Below are 18742 nucleotides of genomic sequence, written 5' to 3' on the forward strand. Positions count from 1 at the left end.
TCCCACTTTGTAATTCGGTACAGCTTTACGTTTTTTATCTGCAAAAGATTTATAACGAGCGGAAGTTTTGACCAAGGACTTACGTACACAACTCCAGATGCTAGATAGACGTTGAAGCTCTTGATCTGCCGCTGGGACCTCTAGGGCTGGCAATGGATGAAACTCTGGCACACGAGGATGAAAGCCGAAGTTAATATAAAAGGGCGTAGATTCTGAAGATGAATGGAAGAGATTATTATGAGCAAATTCTGCCAATGGTAGGTAGTCAACCCAGTCATCCTGTGAGGACGATATATATAGCCGGAGAAATGTTTCAAGGTCTTGGTTGACTCTCTCAGTTTGTCCATCTGTCTGAGGATGATATGCAGAAGAAAAGTTCAACTTGACATTTAAAGATGAACAAAGCGACCTCCAAAACTTGGCCACAAACTGTGTTCCCCGATCAGAAACAATTTCTCGAGGAAGGCCATGCAACTTGAAGATTTCAGAGATGAACAATCTGGCTAGTAAAGGGGCTGATGGTAACCCAGTTAATGGAATGAAATGTGCCATTTTCGAAAATCGATCCACTATCACCCAAATGGTATTTCGCCCTTTTGATGGAGGTAGATCGGTCACGAAATCCATTGAGATATGAGTCCATGGTTGTTTGGGTATGGATAGTGGATGTAACAAACCTGGTGGAGAACTTCTTGGACTCTTATGTTGGGCACATTTAGGACATGCTGCTATAAACTCTTGGACATCGGCTTTGAGACGTGGCCACCAATAAGACTGTTGAATAAACTTGAGAGTCTTTAGAACCCCAGGATGACCCATGAAGGAAGAGGAGTGAGCCCAGGTAAGCAGCCGTTTTCGAAGACTTGTGGCGACAAAGGTCTTGCCAGGCGGAGGAACTGGAGAGGTTCGAGTCATTAAAAAGGACCTAGGATTCACAATGGCTTGATTCGTGGTAGCATCATTTAATTCAGAAGAAGCAAAGGACCGGGAAAGGGCATCTGCCTTTTTGTTCTGAGACCCTGGACGATAGGTGAGTTTGAAATCAAATCGTGAGTAGAAAAGCGCCCATCGAGCTTGTCGTGGATTCAAACACTGAGCTGACTGCAGATACAGAAGATTCTTATGATCAGTATAAACTGTAATGCGATGTTGAGCTCCTTCTAGAAGGTATCTCCACTCCTCAAATGCCAACTTGATGGCAAGTAACTCTTGCTCACCGATTGCATAATTACGTTCTGCCGGGAGGAACTTACGGGAGAAATATCCGCAGGGATGGACCTTTTTATCTTCAAAGACTTGTGACAACACAGCTCCTACTGCTTCTGTAGATGCATCCACCTCATTTTACACAGTGCGGCAGGTGCCCCCATTTTACACAGTGCGGCAGGTGCCCCCATTTTACACAGTGCGGCAGGTATCCCCATTTTACACAGTGCGGCAGGTATCCCCATTTTGCAGAGTGCAGCAGGTATCCCCATTTTACACAGTGCGGCAGGTGTCAAGTGGGGGGAGGGAGGGGGAGAGAGAGAGAAAAAAAGAATACTTACAACTTGCCGCTCTTCGGGTCCCGCGCGCCGGCCGCCTCCTCTGTAGATGGTTATCTCCAGTCCTCCTCTCCTCCCCCCGAGCGCTCCTGCTCGGGGGGCGGGGCTTCGCGGAATGACGCGTTTGCTTCGTGACGTCACGACGCAAACGCGTCATTCCGCGAAGCCCCGCCCCCCGAGCAGGAGCGCTCGGGGGGAGAGAGAGGGAGGAGAGCAGTGGTCACAAAGTGCCGCGGCGGGCGCCCCGTGCGGTTGCACGGCTCGCCCGCCGCTAGAAACGGCACTGCATATACCCACCTAGCCAGCAACAAGTGATATGTGTGCAGACGGCCTATCACACACCTTACATACCCACCAAGCCAGCAACGAGTGATATGTGTGCAGACGGCCTATCACACCCCTTATATACCCACCAAGCCAGCAACGAGTGATATGTGTGCAGACGGCCTATCACACACCTTATATACCCACCAAGCCAGCGCACGCCACGTGACATACTTCATGGGCAACATGCTGCTGACATCACGTGTAGGAGGTGCTCATAATAATGTGACTCCACCGTATATAACCACTGTACAGTATAATGTGTATGTGGTATAGATTGTATATATCATCTGTATAATGTGTGGGCAGTGTAGACTGTGTGTGTATGTATATATATATATATATATATATATATATATATTTAAAACCTCTGTATAATGTGTGGGCGGTAGAGAATGTATACAGTATATAACCTCTGTATTATGTGTGGGCAGAGGCTATACTGTATATAACCTCTGTATAACTATACTGTATATATATATATATATATATATCCAAAATTTGCCCCGGCACTCCTCCAGATAACTTGCTGAGGTGCACTTCCTTGTGGACTTGCTGGTCCACCCACATGCAATAGGGAGAAAACAGGTGGCACTCTCAGTCTTGTAGATAGTGAAAAACCTCCACGTCGCGGAGTCTTTATTGAAACTAACAGGTGACGTTTCGGGGACGTATCCCCTTCCTCAGACAGTCTGAGGAAGGGGATACGTCCCCGAAACGTCACCTGTTAGTTTCAATAAAGACTCCACGACGTGGAGGTTTTTCACTATCTACAAGATATATATATATATATATATATATATATATATATAATAACTAGTGATGTGCACCGGAAATTTTTCGGGTTTTGTGTTTTGGTTTTGGAGTCGGTTCCGCGGCCGTGTTTTGGATTCGGACGCATTTTGGCAAAACCTCCCTGAAAATTTTTTGTCGGATTCGGGTGTGTTTTGGATTCGGGTGTTTTTTTACAAAAAACCCTCAAAAACAGCTTAAATCATAGAATTTGGGGGTCATTTTGATCCCATAGTATTATTAACCTCAATAACCATAATTTACACTCATTTCCAGTCTATTCTGAACACCTCACACCTCACAATATTATTTTTAGTCCTAAAATTTGCACCGAGGTCGCTGGATGACTAAGCTAAGCGACCCAAGTGGCCGACACAAACACCTGGCCCATCTAGGAGTGGCACTGCAGTGTCAGACAGGATGGCAGATTAAAAAAATTGTCCCCAAACAGCACATGATGCAAAGAAAAAAAGAGGCGCAATGAGGTAGCTGTGTGACTAAGCTAAGCGACCCAAGTGGCCGACACAAACACCTGGCCCATCTAGGAGTGGCACTGCAGTGTCAGACAGGATGGCACTTCAAAAAATAGTCCCCAAACAGCACATGATGCAAAGAAAAAAAGAGGCGCAATGAGGTAGCTGTGTGACTAAGCTAAGCGACCCAAGTGGCCGACACAAACACCTGGCCCATCTAGGAGTGGCACTGCAGTGTCAGACAGGATGGCACTTCAAAAAAATAGTCCCCAAACAGCACATGATGCAAAGAAAAAAAGAGGCACAATGAGGTAGCTGTGTGACTAAGCTAAGCGACCCAAGTGGCCGACACAAACACCTGGCCCATCTAGGAGTGGCACTGCAGTGTCAGACAGGATGGCACTTCAAAAAATAGTCCCCAAACAGCACATGATGCAAAGAAAAAAAAGAGGCGCAATGAGGTAGCTGTGTGACTAAGCTAAGCGACCCAAGTGGCCGACACAAACACCTGGCCCATCTAGGAGTGGCACTGCAGTGTCAGACAGGATGGCACTTCAAAAAAATAGTCCCAAAACAGCACATGATGCAAAAAAAAAAAAAAAAAAAGAGGCGCAATGAGGTAGCTGTGTGACTAAGCTAAGCGACCCAAGTGGCCGACACAAACACCTGGCCCATCTAGGAGTGGCACTGCAGTGTCAGACAGGATGGCACTTCAAAAAATAGTCCCCAAACAGCACATGATGCAAAGAAAAATGAAAGAAAAAAGAGGTGCAAGATGGAATTGTCCTTGGGCCCTCCCACCCACCCTTATGTTGTATAAACAGGACATGCACACTTTAACAAACCCATCATTTCAGCGACAGGGTTTGCCACACAACTGTGACTGAAATGACTGGTTGGTTTGGGCCCCCACCAAAAAAGAAGCAATCAATCTCTCCTTGCACAAACTGGCTCTACAGAGGCAAGATGTCCACCTCCTCCTCATCGTCCGATTCCTCACCCCTTTCACTGTGTACATCCCCTCCTCACAGATTATTAATTCGTCCGCACTGGAATCCACCATCTCAGGTCCCTGTGTACTTTCTGGAGGCAATTGCTGGTGAATGTCTCCACGGAGGAATTGATTATAATTCATTTTGATGAACATCATCTTCTCCACATTTTCTGGAAGTAACCTCGTACGCCGATTGCTGACAAGGTGAGCGGCTGCACTAAACACTCTTTCGGAGTACACACTGGAGGGGGGGCAACTTAGGTAAAATAAAGGCAGTTTGTGCAAGGGCCTTCAAATTGCCTCTTTTTTCTGCCAGTATACGTACGGACTGTCTGACGTGCCTACTTGGATGCGGTCACTCATATAATCCTCCACCATTCTTTCAATGGTGACAGAATCATATGCAGTGACAGTAGACGACATGTCAGTAATCGTTGGCAGGTCCTTCAGTCCGGACCAGATGTCAGCACTCGCTCCAGACTGCCCTGCATCACCGCCAGCGGGTGGGCTCGGAATTCTTAGCCTTTTCCTCGCAGCCCCATTTGCGGGAGAATGTGAAGGAGGAGCTGTTGACGGGTCACGTTCCGCTTGACTTGACAATTTTCTCACCAGCAGTCTTTGAAGCTCTGCAGACTTGTGTCTGCCGGAAAGAGAGATACAACGTAGGTTTTAAATCTAGGATCGAGCACGGTGGCCAAAATGTAGTGCTCTGATTTCAACAGATTGACCACCCGTGAATCCTGGTTAAGCGAATTAATGGCTCCATCCACAAGTCCCACATGCCTAGCGGAATCGCTCTGTTTTAGCTCCTCCTTCAATCTCTCCAGCTTCTTCTGCAAAAGCCTGATGAGGGGAATGACCTGACTCAGGCTGGCAGTGTCTGAACTGATAACACGTGTGGCAAGTTCAAAGGGTTGCAGAACCTTGCACAACGTTGAAATCATTCTCCACTGCGCTTGAGTCAGGTGCATTCCCCCTCCTTTGCCTATATCGTAGATAGCTGTATAGGCTTGAATGGCCTTTTGCTGCTCCTCCATCCTCTGAAGCATATAGAGAGTTGAATTCCACCTCGTTACCACCTCTTGCTTCAGATGATGGCAGGGCAGGTTCAGGAGTGTTTGCTGGTGCTCCAGTCTTCGGCACGTGGTGGCTGAATGCCGAAAGTGGCCTGCAATTCTTCGATCCACCGACAGCATCTCTTGCACGCCTCTGTCATTTTTTAAATAATTCTGGACCACCAAATTCAATGTATGTGCAAAACATGGGACGTGCTGGAATTTGTCCAGATGTAATGCACGCACAATATTGGTGGCGTTGTCCGATGTCACAAATCCCCAGGAGAGTCCAATTGGGGTAAGCCATTCTGCGATGATGTTCCTCAGTTTCCGTAAGAGGTTGTCAGCTGTGTGCCTTTTATGGAAAGCGGTGATACAAAGCGTAGCCTGCCTAGGAACGAGTTGGCGTTTGCGAGATGCTGCTACTGGTGCCGCCGCTGCTGTTCTTGCTGCGGGAGGCAATACATCTACCCAGTGGGCTGTCACAGTCATATAGTCCTGAGTCTGCCCTGGTCCAGTTGTCCACTTGTCCGTGGTTAAGTGGACATTGGGTACAACTGCATTTTTTAGGACACTGGTGACTCTTTTTCTGACGTCTGTGTACATTTTTGGTATCGCCTGCCTAGAGAAATGGAACCTAGATGGTATTTGGTACCGGGGACACAGTACCTCAATCAATTCTCTAGTTCCCTGTGAATTAACGGTGGATACCGGAAACACGTTTCTCACCACCCAGGCTGCCAAGGCCTGAGTTATCCGCTTTGTAGCAGGATGACTGCTTTGATATTTCATCTTCCTCGCAAAGGACTGTTGGACAGTCAATTGCTTACTGGAAGTAGTACAAGTGGTCTTCCGACTTCCCCTCTGGGATGACGGTCGACTCCCAGCAGCAACAACAGCAGTGCCAGCAGCAGTAGGCGTTACACTCAAGGATGCATCAGAGGAATCCCAGGCAGGAGAGGACTCGTCAGACTTGACAGTGACATGGCCTGCAGGACTATTGGCTTTCCTGTCTAAGGAGGAAATTGACACTGAGGGAGTTGGTGGTGTGGTTTGCAGGAGCTTGGTTACAAGAGGAAGGGATTTAGTTGGCAGTGGACTGCTTACGCTGTCACCCAAAGTTTTTAAACTTGTCAATGACTTCTGATGAATGCGCTCCAGGTGACGTATAAGGGAGGATGTTCCTAGGTGGTTAATGTCCTTACTCCTACTTATTACAGCTTGACAAAGGCAACACACGGCTTGACACCAGTTGTCCGCATTTCTGTTGAAATAATTCCACACCGAAGAGGTGATTTTTTTTGTATTTTTACCAGTCATGTCAATGGCCATATTCGTCCCACGGACAACAGGTGTCTCCCCGGGTGCCTGACTTAAACAAACCACCTCACCATCAGAATCCTTCTTGTCAATTTCCTCCCCAGCGCCAGCAACACCCATATCCTCATCCTGGTGTACTTCAACAGTGACATCTTCAATTTGACTATCAGGAACTGGACTGCGGGTGCTCCTTCCAGCACTTGCAGGGGGCGTGCAAATGGTGGAAGGCACCACCTCTTCCCGTCCAGTGTTGGGAAGGTCAGGCATCGCAACCGACACAATTGGACTCTCCTTGAGGATTTGTGATTTAGAAGAATGCACAGTTCTTTGCTGTGCTTTTGCCAGCTTAAGTCTTTTCATTTTTCTAGCGAGAGGATGAGTGCTTCCATCCTCATGTGAAGCTGAACCACTAGCCATGAACATAGGCCAGGCCCTCAGCCGTTCCTTGCCACTCCGTATCGTAAATGGCACATTGGCAAGTTTACGCTTCTCCTCAGACGATTTAGATTTAGATTTTTGGGTCATTTTACTGAGCTTTATTTTTTTGGATTTTACATGCTCTCTACTATGACATTGGGCATCGGCCTTGGCAGACGACGTTGATGGCATTTCATCGTCTTGGCCATGACTAGTGGCAGCAGCTACAGCACGAGGTGGAAGTGGATCTTGATCTTTCCCTATTTTACCCTCCACATTTTTGTTCTCCATTTTTTAATGTGTGGAATTATATGCCAGTAATATATCAATAGCAATGGCCTACTACTATATATACTGCGCACAACTGAAATGCACCACAGGTATGGATGGATAGTATACTTGACGACACAGGTAGGTAGAGCAGTGGCCTACTGTACCGTACTGCTATATATTATATACTGGTGGTCAGCAAACTGTGCAAAACTGAAATGCACCACATGTATGGATGGATAGTATACTTGACGACACAGAGGTAGGTAGAGCAGTGGCCTACTGAACCGTACTGCTATATATTATATACTGGTGGTCAGCAAACTGTGCAAAACTGAAATGCACCACAGGTATGGATGGATAGTATACTTGACGACACAGAGGTAGGTAGAGCAGTGGCCTACTGTACCGTACTGATATATATTATATACTGGTGGTCAGCAAACTGTGCAAAACTGAAATGCACCACAGGTATGGATGGATAGTATACTTGACGACACAGAGGTAGGTAGAGCAGTGGCCTACTGTACCGTACTGATATATATTATATACTGGTGGTCAGCAAACTGTGCAAAACTGAAATGCACCACAGGTATGGATGGATAGTATACTTGACGACACAGAGGTAGGTAGAGCAGTGGCCTTCTGTACCGTACTGCTATATATTATATACTGGTGGTCAGCAAACTGTGCAAAACTGAAATGCACCACATGTATGGATGGATAGTATACTTGACGACACAGAGGTAGGTAGAGCAGTGGCCTACTGTACCGTACTGCTATATATTATATACTGGTGGTCAGAAAACTGTGCAAAACTGAAATGCACCACAGGTATGGATGGATAGTATACTTGACGACACAGAGGTAGAGCAGTGGACTACTGTACCGTACTGCTATATATATAGTTATACTGGTGGTCAGCAAAATTCTGCACTGTCCTCCTACTATATACTACAATGCATCACAGATATGGAGCGTTTTTCAGGCAGAGAACGTATAATACTGGTGGTCACTGGTCAGCAAAACTCTGCACTGTCCTCCTACTATATAATACTGCTGGTCCCCAGTCCCCACAATAAAGCAGTGTGAGCACAGATATATGCAGCACACTGAGCACAGATATGGAGCGTTTTTCAGGCAGAGAACGTATAATACTGGTGGTCACTGGTCAGCAAAACTCTGCACTGTCCTCCTACTATATAATACTGCTGGTCCCCAGTCCCCACAATAAAGCAATTAGCACACTGAGCACAGATATTTGCAGCACACTGAGCACAGATATGGAGCGTTTTTCAGGCAGAGAACGTAGATATTTGCACTTGCAGCACACTGAGCACAGATATTTGCAGCACACTGAGCACAGATATTTGCTGCCCACTGAACATAGAAACTGAGAGAACGCCAGCCACGTCCTCTCACGATCATCTCCAATGCACAAGTGAAAAATGGCGGCGACGCGCGGCTCCTTATATAGAATACGAATCTCGCGAGAATCCGACCGCGGGATGATGACGTTCGGGCGCGCTCGGGTTAACCGAGCAAGGCGGGAGGATCCGAGTTGCTCGGACCCGTGCAAAAAAAGGTGAAGTTCGGATCCCGAGGATCCGAACCCGCTCATCACTATATATAACCTCTGTATAATGTGTGGGCGGTAGAGAATGTATACAGTATATAACCTCTGTATTATGTGTGGGCAGAGACTATATATAACCTCTGTATTATGTGTGGGCAGAGACTATATATAACCTCTGTATAATGTGTAGGCAGAGACTATACTGTATGTATATATCTATATATATCTATATATATCTATATATCCTATGTATAATGTGTTGGCGGTAGAGAATGTATACAGTATATAACCTCTGTATTATGTGTGGGCAGAGACTATATATAACCTCTGTATTATGTGTGGGCAGAGACTATATATACCCTCTGTATAATGTGTAAGCAGAGACTATACTGTATATATATATATATATATATATATATATATATAACCTATGTATAATGTGTTGGCGGTAGAGAATGTAGACAGTATATAACCTCTGTATAATGTGTGGGTAGAGACTATAATGTATATAACCTCTGTATAATGTGTGGGTAGAGACTATACTGTATATAACCTCTGTATAATGTGTAGGTAGAGACTATACTATATATAACCTCTGTATTATGTGTGGGCAGAGACTATATATAACCTCTGTATTATGTGTGGGCAGAGACTATACTGTATATAACCTCTGTATAATGTGTGGGTAGAGACTATACTGTATATAACCTCTGTATAATGTGTGGGTAGAGACTATACTGTATATAACCTGTGTATAATGTGTTTGTAGTATACAGAGAGCTGCGCTGTTTGTGTTGGAAAACTACATGAAAGATTTCCCTGCCATGGTTCCAGAGGCACACGCCAGAATGCCAGAGCCGCGGGAGAAACCCCACAAAGGGGAAAATGTAGATGGTGAGTGAGACCTATGGGGCAGCCATACAGACCCGGTACCGAGTACCCCGGGGAACGCAAATCACATTACTATTACTAACAATTATTTATATAGCGCACACATATTCTGATGCACATGGGTGGGATCATGTCAGAGGAGGCACTGTGATGTAGGGTCATTGGAAGAGGTACTATATTGTGGAGTTAGTATAGAGGCATCATTAGGTGGGGATATTGTAAGAGGTGCATTTGTGTCAGGGAGCATGTGAGGGGAGGCACTATGAAGTGTGAATGGGGAAAGAGGCACGGTAGGAGATTATAGTAAAGAGAACCCCCCACCTTCCCACCCTGGGACCAGCCAGCAGCTCAAATAATAACCACAATAGAACAGGGAGCAGCTGCCAGCGAGTAGAGCCAGGTGTTTTACCATGAGGTGGGAGACTTATGTATGTACATTTATTAATGTATGTTTAATCTTTTCCTGTCCACTTATTTTATTTATGAGATAAATGTTTGATAAAGGAAGGTCGGTTTTTTTAGACAGCCTATACTATATCTTCCCTACAGCCTATACTATATCTTCCCTACAGCCTATACTATATCTTCCCCACAGCCTATACTATATCTTCCCTACAGCCTATACTATATCTTCCCCACAGCCTATACTATATCTTCCCCACAGCCTATACTATATCTTCCCCACAGCCTATACTAAATCTTCCCCACAGCCTATACTATATCTTCCCCACAGCCTATACTATATCTTCCCCACAGCCTATACTAAATCTTCCCCACAGCCTATACTATATCTTCCCCACAGCCTATACTATATCTTCCCCACAGCCTATACTATATCTTCCCTACAGCCTATACTATATCTTCCCTACAGCCTATACTATATCTTCCCCACAGCCTATACTATATCTTCCCCACAGCCTATACTATATCTTCCCCACAGCCTATACTAAATCTTCCCTACAGCCTATACTATATCTTCCCTACAGCCTATACTATATCTTCCCCACAGCCTATACTATATCTTCATTACAGCCTATACTATATCTTCCCCACAGCCTATACTATATCTTCATTACAGCCTATACTATATCTTCCCTACAGCCTATACTATATCTTCCCTAAAGCCTATACTATATCTTCCCTAAAGCCTATACTATATCTTCATTACAGCCTATACTATATCTTCCCTACAGCCTATACTATATCTTCCCTACAGCCTATACTATACCTTCATTACAGCCTATACTATATCTTCCCTACATCCTATACTATATCTTCATTACATCCTATACTATGTCTTCCCTACAGCCTATACTATATCTTCATTATAGCCTATACTATATCTTCCCTACAGCCTATACTATATCTTCCCTACAGCCTATACTATACCTTCATTACAGCCTATACTATATCTTCCCTACAGCCTATACTATATCTTCATTACATCCTATACTATGTCTTCCCTACAGCCTATACTATATCTTCATTACATCCTATACTATGTCTTCCCTAAAGCCTATACTATATCTTCCCTACAGCCTATACTATATCTTCATTACATCCTATACTATGTCTTCCCTACAGCCTATACTATATCTTCATTACAGCCTATACTATATCTTCCCTACAGCCTATACTATATCTTCATTACATCCTATACTATATCTTCCCTACAGCCTAAACTATATCTTAATTACAGCCTATACTATATCTTCCCTACAGCCTATACTATATCTTCATTACAGCCTATACTATATCTTCCCTACAGCCTATACTATATCTTCCCCACAGCCTATACTATATCTTCATTACAGCCTATACTATATCTTCCCCACAGCCTATACTATATCTTCCCCACAGCCTATACTATATCTTCCCCACAGCCTATACTATATCTTCCCCACAGCCTATACTATATCTTCCCTACAGCCTAAACTATATCTTCCCTACAGCCTACACTATATCTTCCCTACAGCCTACACTATATCTTCCCTACAGCCTATACTATATCTTCCCTACAGCCTATACTATATCTTCCCTACAGCCTATACTATATCTTCCCTACAGCCTATACTATATCTTCCCTACAGCCTATACTATATCTTCCCCACAGCCTATACTATATCTTCCCCACAGCCTATACTATATCTTCCCCACAGCCTATACTATATCTTCCCCACAGCCTATACTATATCTTCCCCACAGCCTATACTAAATCTTCCCTACAGCCTATACTATATCTTCCCTACAGCCTATACTATATCTTCCCTACAGCCTATACTATATCTTCCCTACAGCCTATACTATATCTTCATTACATCCTATACTATATCTTCCCCACAGCCTACACTATATCTTCATTACATCCTATACTATATCTTCCCTACAGCCTATACTATATCTTCATTACAGCCTACACTATATCTTCCCTACAGCCTATACTATATCTTCCCCACAGCCTATACTATATCTTCCCCACAGCCTACACTATATCTTCCCTACAGCCTATACTATATCTTCCCTACAGCCTATACTATATCTTCCCTACAGCCTATACTATATCTTCCCTACAGCCTATACTATATCTTCCCTACAGCCTATACTATATCTTCCCTACAGCCTATACTATATCTTCCCCATAGCCTACACTATATCTTCCCTACAGCCTATACTATATCTTCCCTACAGCCTATACTATATCTTCCCTACAGCCTACACTATATCTTCCCTACAGCCTATACTATATCTTCCCCACAGCCTACACTATATCTTCCCTACAGCCTATACTATATCTTCCCTACAGCCTACACTATATCTTCCCTACAGCCTATACTATATCTTCCCCACAGCCTATACTATATCTTCCCCACAGCCTATACTATATCTTCCCCACAGCCTATACTATATCTTCCCTACAGCCTATACTATATCTTCCCTACAGCCTATACTATATCTTCCCTACAGCCTATACTATATCTTCCCTACAGCCTATACTATATCTTCCCCACAGCCTATACTATATCTTCCCCACAGCCTATACTATATCTTCCCTACAGCCTATACTATATCTTCCCTACAGCCTATACTATATTCAGGGACCCCTAACAGTGAACGTTTTACAAATAGCCTCAGTATCACAAGTGAAATAATTAGCGCCATCTTTGGATCTTTCAATATGTCAACTATGTACCTACTAGGAGATCTGGAAAATGGGATGTAGTCAGCACCCCGCCAGTCAGTATCCCAACACATTCCACTGGTAAGTATTAGGGTTAGGCTGTGGGAGGGGAGGGCTAGGGTTAGGCTGCAGGAGGGGAGGGTTAGGGTTAGGCTGCAGGAGGGGAGGGTTAGGCTGCAGGAGGGGAGAGTTAGGCTGCAGGAGGGGAGAGTTAGGGTAAGGCTGCGGGAGGGGAAGGTTAGGTTGCAGGAGGGGAGGGTTAAGGTAAGGCTGCGGGAGGGGAGGGTTAGGATAAGGCTGCAGGAAGGGAGGTTAGGGTTAGGCTGTGGGAGGGGATGTTAGGGTTAGGCTGCAGGAGGGGAGTGTTAGGGTAAGACTACAGGAGGAGAGGTTAGGGTAAAGGCTGCGGGAGGGGAGGTTAGAATTAGGCTGTGGGAGGGGAGGGTTAGGCTGTGGGAGGGGAGTGTTAGGGTAAGACTGCAGGAGGAGAGGTTAGGGTAAGGCTGCGGGAGGGGAGGGTTAGGGTAAGGCTGCAGGAGGGGAGGGTTAGGGTAAGGCTGTGGGAGGGGAGGGTTAGGGTAAGGCTGCGGGAGGGGAGGGTTAGGGTCAGGCTGCAGGAGGGGAGGGTTAGGGTTAGGCTGCAGGATGAGGTTAGGGTTAGGCTGCAGGAGGGGAGGGTTAGGGTAAGGCTGCAGAAGGGGAGGGTTAGGGTAAGGCTGCAGGAGGGGAGGGTTAGGGTAAGGCTGCAGAAGGGGAGGGTTAGGTTTAGGTTGCGGGAGGGGAGGTTAGGGTAAGGCTGCATGATGAGGTTAGGGTTAGGCTGCAGGAGGGGAGGGTTAGGGTAAGGCTGCAGAAGGGGAGGGTTAGGGTAAGGCTGCAGGAGGGGAGGGAGGGTTAGGGTAAGGCTGCAGGAGGGTAGGGTTAGGTTTAGGTTGCGGGAGGGGAGGTTAGGGTAAGGCTGCAGGATGAGGTTAGGGTTAGGCTGCAGGAGGGGAGGTTAGAGTTAGGCTGCGGGAGGGGAGGGTTAGGTTTAGGTTGCGGGAGGGGAGGGTTAGGGTAAGGCTGCGGGAGGGGAGGGTTAGGGTAAGGGTACAGGAGGGGAGGGTTAGGGTAAGGCTGCAGGAGGGGATGGTTAGGTTTAGGTTGCGGGAGGGGAGGTTAGGGTAAGGCTGCAGGATGAGGTTAGGGTAAGGCTGCAGGAGGGGAGGGAGGGTTAGGGTAAGGCTGCAGGAGGGAAGGGTTAGGTTTAGGTTGCGGGAGGGGAGGTTAGGGGAAGGCTGCGGGAGGGGAGGGTTAGGTTTAGGTTGCGGGAGGGGAGGTTAGGGGAAGGCTGCGGGAGGGGAGGGTTAGGGTTAGGCTGCAGGAGGGGAGGGTTAGGGTAAGGCTGCAGAGGGGGAGGGTTAGGGTAAGGCTGCAGGAGGGGAGGGTTAGGGTAAGGCTGCAGGAGGGGAGGGTTAGGTTTAGGTTGCGGGAGGGGAGGTTAGGGGAAGGCTGCGGGAGGGGAGGGTTAGGTTTAGGCTGCAGGAGGGGAGGGTTAGGGTAAGGCTGCAGAGGGGGAGGGTTAGGGTAAGGCTGCAGGAGGGGAGGGTTAGGGTAAGGCTGCAGGAGGGGAGGGTTAGGTTTAGGTTGCAGGAGGGGAGGTTAGGGTAAGGCTGCAGGATGAGGTTAGGGTTAGGCTGCAGAAGGGGAGGGTTAGGGTAAGGCTGCAGGAGGGGAGGGAGGGTTAGGGTAAGGCTGCAGGAGGGTAGGGTTAGGTTTAGGTTGCGGGAGGGGAGGTTAGGGTAAGGCTGCAGGATGAGGTTAGGGTTAGGCTGCAGGAGGGGAGGGTTAGGGTTAGGCTGCAGGAGGGTAGGGTTAGGTTTAGGTTGCGGGAGGGGAGGTTAGGGGAAGGCTGCAGGAGGGGAGGTTAGAGTTAGGCTGCAGGAGGGGAGGGTTAGGTGTTAGGTTTAGGTTGCGGGAGGGGAGGGTTAGGGTAATGCTGCGGGAGGGGAGGGTTAGGGTACAGGAGGGGAGGGTTAGGGTAAGGCTGCGGGAGGGGAGGGTTAGGGTAAGGCTGCAGGAGGGGAGGGTTAGGTTTAGGTTGCGGGAGGGGAGGTTAGGGTAAGGCTGCAGGATGAGGTTAGGGTTAGGCTGCAGGAGGGGAGGGTTAGGGTAAGGCTGCAGAAGGGGAGGGAGGGTTAGCGTAAGGCTGCAGGAGGGGAGGGTTAGGTTTAGGTTGCGGGAGGGGAGGGTTAGGGTAAGGCTGCAGGAGGGGAGGGTTAGGTTTAGGTTGCGGGAGGGGAGGGTTAGGGTAAGGCTGCAGGAGGGGAGGGTTAGGGTGAGGCTGTGGGAGGGGAGGGTTAGGGTAAGGCTGTGGGAGGGGAGGGTTAGGTTTAGGTTGCGGGAGGGGAGGTTAGGGTAAGGCTGCAGGAGGGTAGGGTTAGGGTTAGGCTGCAGGAGGGGAGGGTTAGGTTTAGGTTGCGGGAGGGGAGGTTAGGGGAAGGCTGTGGGAGGGGAGGGTTAGAGTTAGGCTGCAGGAGGGGAGGTTAGAGTTAGGCTGCAGGAGGGGAGGGTTAGGTTTAGGTTGCGGGAGGGGAGGGTTAGGGTAAGGCTGCGGGAGGGGAGGGTTAGGGTAAGGGTACAGGAGGGGAGGGTTAGGGTAAGGGTATAGGAGGGGTAGGTTAAGGTAAGGATACGGGAGGGAAGGTATGGTTACAGTATTTACCAGAATGTGCCAGGATTATGACAGCTGGGATGCTGCTGTCTGTATTTTGACTCTCAGGATCCCGCACCCATTCCCTGGAAACGTGTTATGGCCCTCATTCCGTGTTGAACGCTCGCTAGCTACTTTTAGCAGCCGTGCAAACGCATAGTCGCCGCCCACGGGGGAGTGTATTTCGCTTTGCAGGAGTGCGAACGCCTGTGCAGCTGAGTAGTACAAAAACAAGAGCAGCCCTGTAGTTACTTATCCTGTGTAATGATTGCAGTGACAAAGGTCCCGGAATTGACGTCAGACACCCGCCCTGCTAACGATTGGACACGCCTGCGTTTTTCCTACCACTCCCAGAAAACGTTCAGTTGACACCCATAAACGCCCTCTTCCTGTCAGTCTCCTTGTGATCGGCTGTGCGAATGAAATCGTTGCTAGAAGCACTGCAAAACAACGATGCTCTTTGTACCCATACACCGCGTGTGCGCATTGCGCCCCATACGCATGCGTAGTTTTGCCGTTTTTTAAAATGATCACTACGCTGCGAACATTGGCAGCTAGCGATCAACTCGGAACGACCCCCTATGTTAGGAGACCTCGAGGACTGAGTTTGTGAAATGCTGCTCTAGACCATCTATAGTATTATTAATACTGTATTGCTTACACAGTCCAGGGTATAGGGAGACAAGTGAGTAGATATTGTGAGGGCTTAGACTGTTGTGGAGGGAGTCTCTTTGTTTACTATCCGGATTTTCTTCTCTGGATAAAGATTATGGTGGGACTTTCTGTCTCCCCAGCAGTTACTGTCTAGTTTCACTACATCTCCCAGCATGCTCATTTGTGATTTCCTGTTTTGCTGGCCCTGTGAAATGAGCATGCCTCTTGTCATGTTGAATGTGGTTTGAAAAAGGGAACAGGGGATGGATGAGGGGCGTGTTAGTCTCTCCAAATCCTGTGTGTTGCCGGAGGCTGTGTGTTTGGCAGCGGGAGCTGGTTATGCCAGGAGAGCCCGGGCAGCAGGTATTGTGAAGGTGCTGGGAGGTCCGCTGGTATATCCCTGTAGCTGCAGATGACAGGGTATAGCTGCTGGGACCTCACCGTGTTGGTGAAGCACAGTGACCATGCGGCTGGGACCCTGAAGAGTCGGCAGGAGCTGTTTACCTGATGTCCTTGTAGGATCTGCGTTAAACTGGGGTCACTACCTCTAGATTTTTTCTATACGAGTGTAAATATCAGGGTGTGAAATATGGGTTACGCGTCCCCTCGCATGTCAGTGTAATGGATAGTAGAGGTGAGATCTACACACACACACACACACACACACACACACACACACACACACACACACACACACACACACACACATTGCATGTGACTTGTTCTAGCTCTGCTGTCTGATTCTACCATACCCCTGGATACCGGTGCATAGGGGTTCAAAGTACTTGACATTTACACAGTACTTGTGAAGGGTGTCACGTTACTACACACTTATTATTGTGTTATTGTGTTATACTGTTACTGTTGCTATGTCCTCCAAAGGCAAAGGTAAGAAGGAGGCTGCTGGTGTCACGCAGGATTATCCCCTCAGGACACTGCACAGGACGGTCTGTGTGCATCTTATTACATTCCACCTAACCAGCCGGCCCCACCAGCCCCTGTGCACAGGGCAGTACAAAGCCTGGCTGGGCCCAGGTACGTTTCAGGGGGTGTGGCAAAACTACAGGAGGCGTGGCCATGCACTCAGAAAAAAAAAGTATTTTAAGCGCCTCCCTGGCCACACAGCAGCCTGCGCTGGTCTGAGGAGAAGAGCTGCCGCTGCTGCTGCCAGGTTACAGGGGAGGACCCCTCTGGGCCCCTCCATCAGACCTGGGCCCGGGTAATTAGTACCCTCCCCCCTCTTGGCGCCACTGCCTGCGCAGGACCCCCCATGGGTGTCTTCTGTTTCACAGGTTCTGTCACACATAGCGGACCGCTTGTCAGCACAGATTTCAGATTCTGAGGCAGAGGACGCAGACGTCTATTTCCCTGAGTCCCCCCCCCAGGAGAGGAGGAACGTCATTCTGCGCTGGATGTTCCTACGCTAGTGCGGGTGGTCTAATCTATTCTAGAAATATAGGTGGAGGAGGCAGCTTCTAAGCCTAAAACCCCACAGTCCCATCGCCGAAAGGTTGTTAAGGCTGAATTTCCCCTCACTGACCACATGCGTACACCATGGAGTAACCCTAGTAAGAAGTTTCTGATACATAAAAGACTACCTTCCTTTTACCCTTTCCTTGGAGGTTGCCACTACTGGGTTAGGATTCCGTCTGCATCTTCCCTGAAGGAAGCAAACTACCAATAGAAAAATTTAAACTTGTCTTAAGTGTGTCTACTCTCTTACAGGAGCTGCTGCTCGTCTGGCTGTGGCCTCAGCCTGGGTAGCTATGGGCGTGGAAAGCTGGGTGGAGGCCCATGAAGACAGCCTCCCCTCTGCTGTTACCAGGGAACAGCTGTCCCACATCTCCCATTTAAAGGAGGTAGTCTTCTACCTAGGTGAAGCAGCTGTAGATACAGGTCTCCTAGCTTCTAAGGCATCAGTGACGGCAGTGGTCGCCAGCAGTATCATCTGCCAATGCTCTTGGAAAACAGACAATGACTCCAATAGGCCCTTGAATACCTGCCCTACACTGGAGAGATTTTGGTTGGCTTTAGAGTAGAATTAAACAAGATAGTTGCTACTCTATGTTATGATTCGAGCACTCTGGTCTGAGGAGATCTTATTGCGAGGACCGGTACACTGGAACGTAATGCTGGGGAAGGGAGCGGGAATGGAAAATAGCCCCTTGCGCCCTAACTCCGTTGTCTCGCCCGTGCTGTCAGAAATCCCCTGCGAGACTATGGTTGCTTGAGCCCATGGCAGCCGCGTTTGAAGGGCGGATTACGTCTGCCCAACTCCGATGCCCCCCCAGGTCTTAATGAGAGACAAAGGGAAATCCGAGACAGGGTGATAACAAGGGGCCCTCTGACTAAACAACCAGGCCAGGGGCTACAAGCTAATAAAAACTAGAATATGTGCGGAAAAACCGCCAGGGAAAAGGACAACCAAAATATCCACTTGTCCACTTCTCCTACCCGGCACCGCCGAGTTCCAGAGAGGACTTGTGGAAGCGGAACCCTCCGCAAATGCTCCAAAGACAAAATATGTAAAGATAAAGCGGCTGAGCCGCAACACACGGCAGA

At 47.8% G+C, this 18742-nt stretch overlaps 1 protein-coding gene across 3 annotated transcripts in view; it reads left to right on the forward strand.

Annotated features, from left to right (window-relative positions):
- The window catches only part of LOC135050403 (vang-like protein 1), a 265602-nt gene that overhangs the window by 226782 nt on the left and 20078 nt on the right, over window positions 1-18742 (forward strand). For all 3 annotated transcript variants that reach the window (XM_063956893.1, XM_063956890.1, XM_063956891.1), the window contains one exon: window positions 9535-9659. In XM_063956893.1, coding sequence (XP_063812963.1) covers window positions 9535-9659 — 125 coding nt within the window. The remainder of the gene's footprint in view (window positions 1-9534; window positions 9660-18742) is intronic.

Source organism: Pseudophryne corroboree, chromosome 2 (genome assembly GCF_028390025.1).
Source record: "Pseudophryne corroboree isolate aPseCor3 chromosome 2, aPseCor3.hap2, whole genome shotgun sequence".
NCBI classification, from domain to species: Eukaryota; Metazoa; Chordata; class Amphibia; order Anura; family Myobatrachidae; genus Pseudophryne; species Pseudophryne corroboree.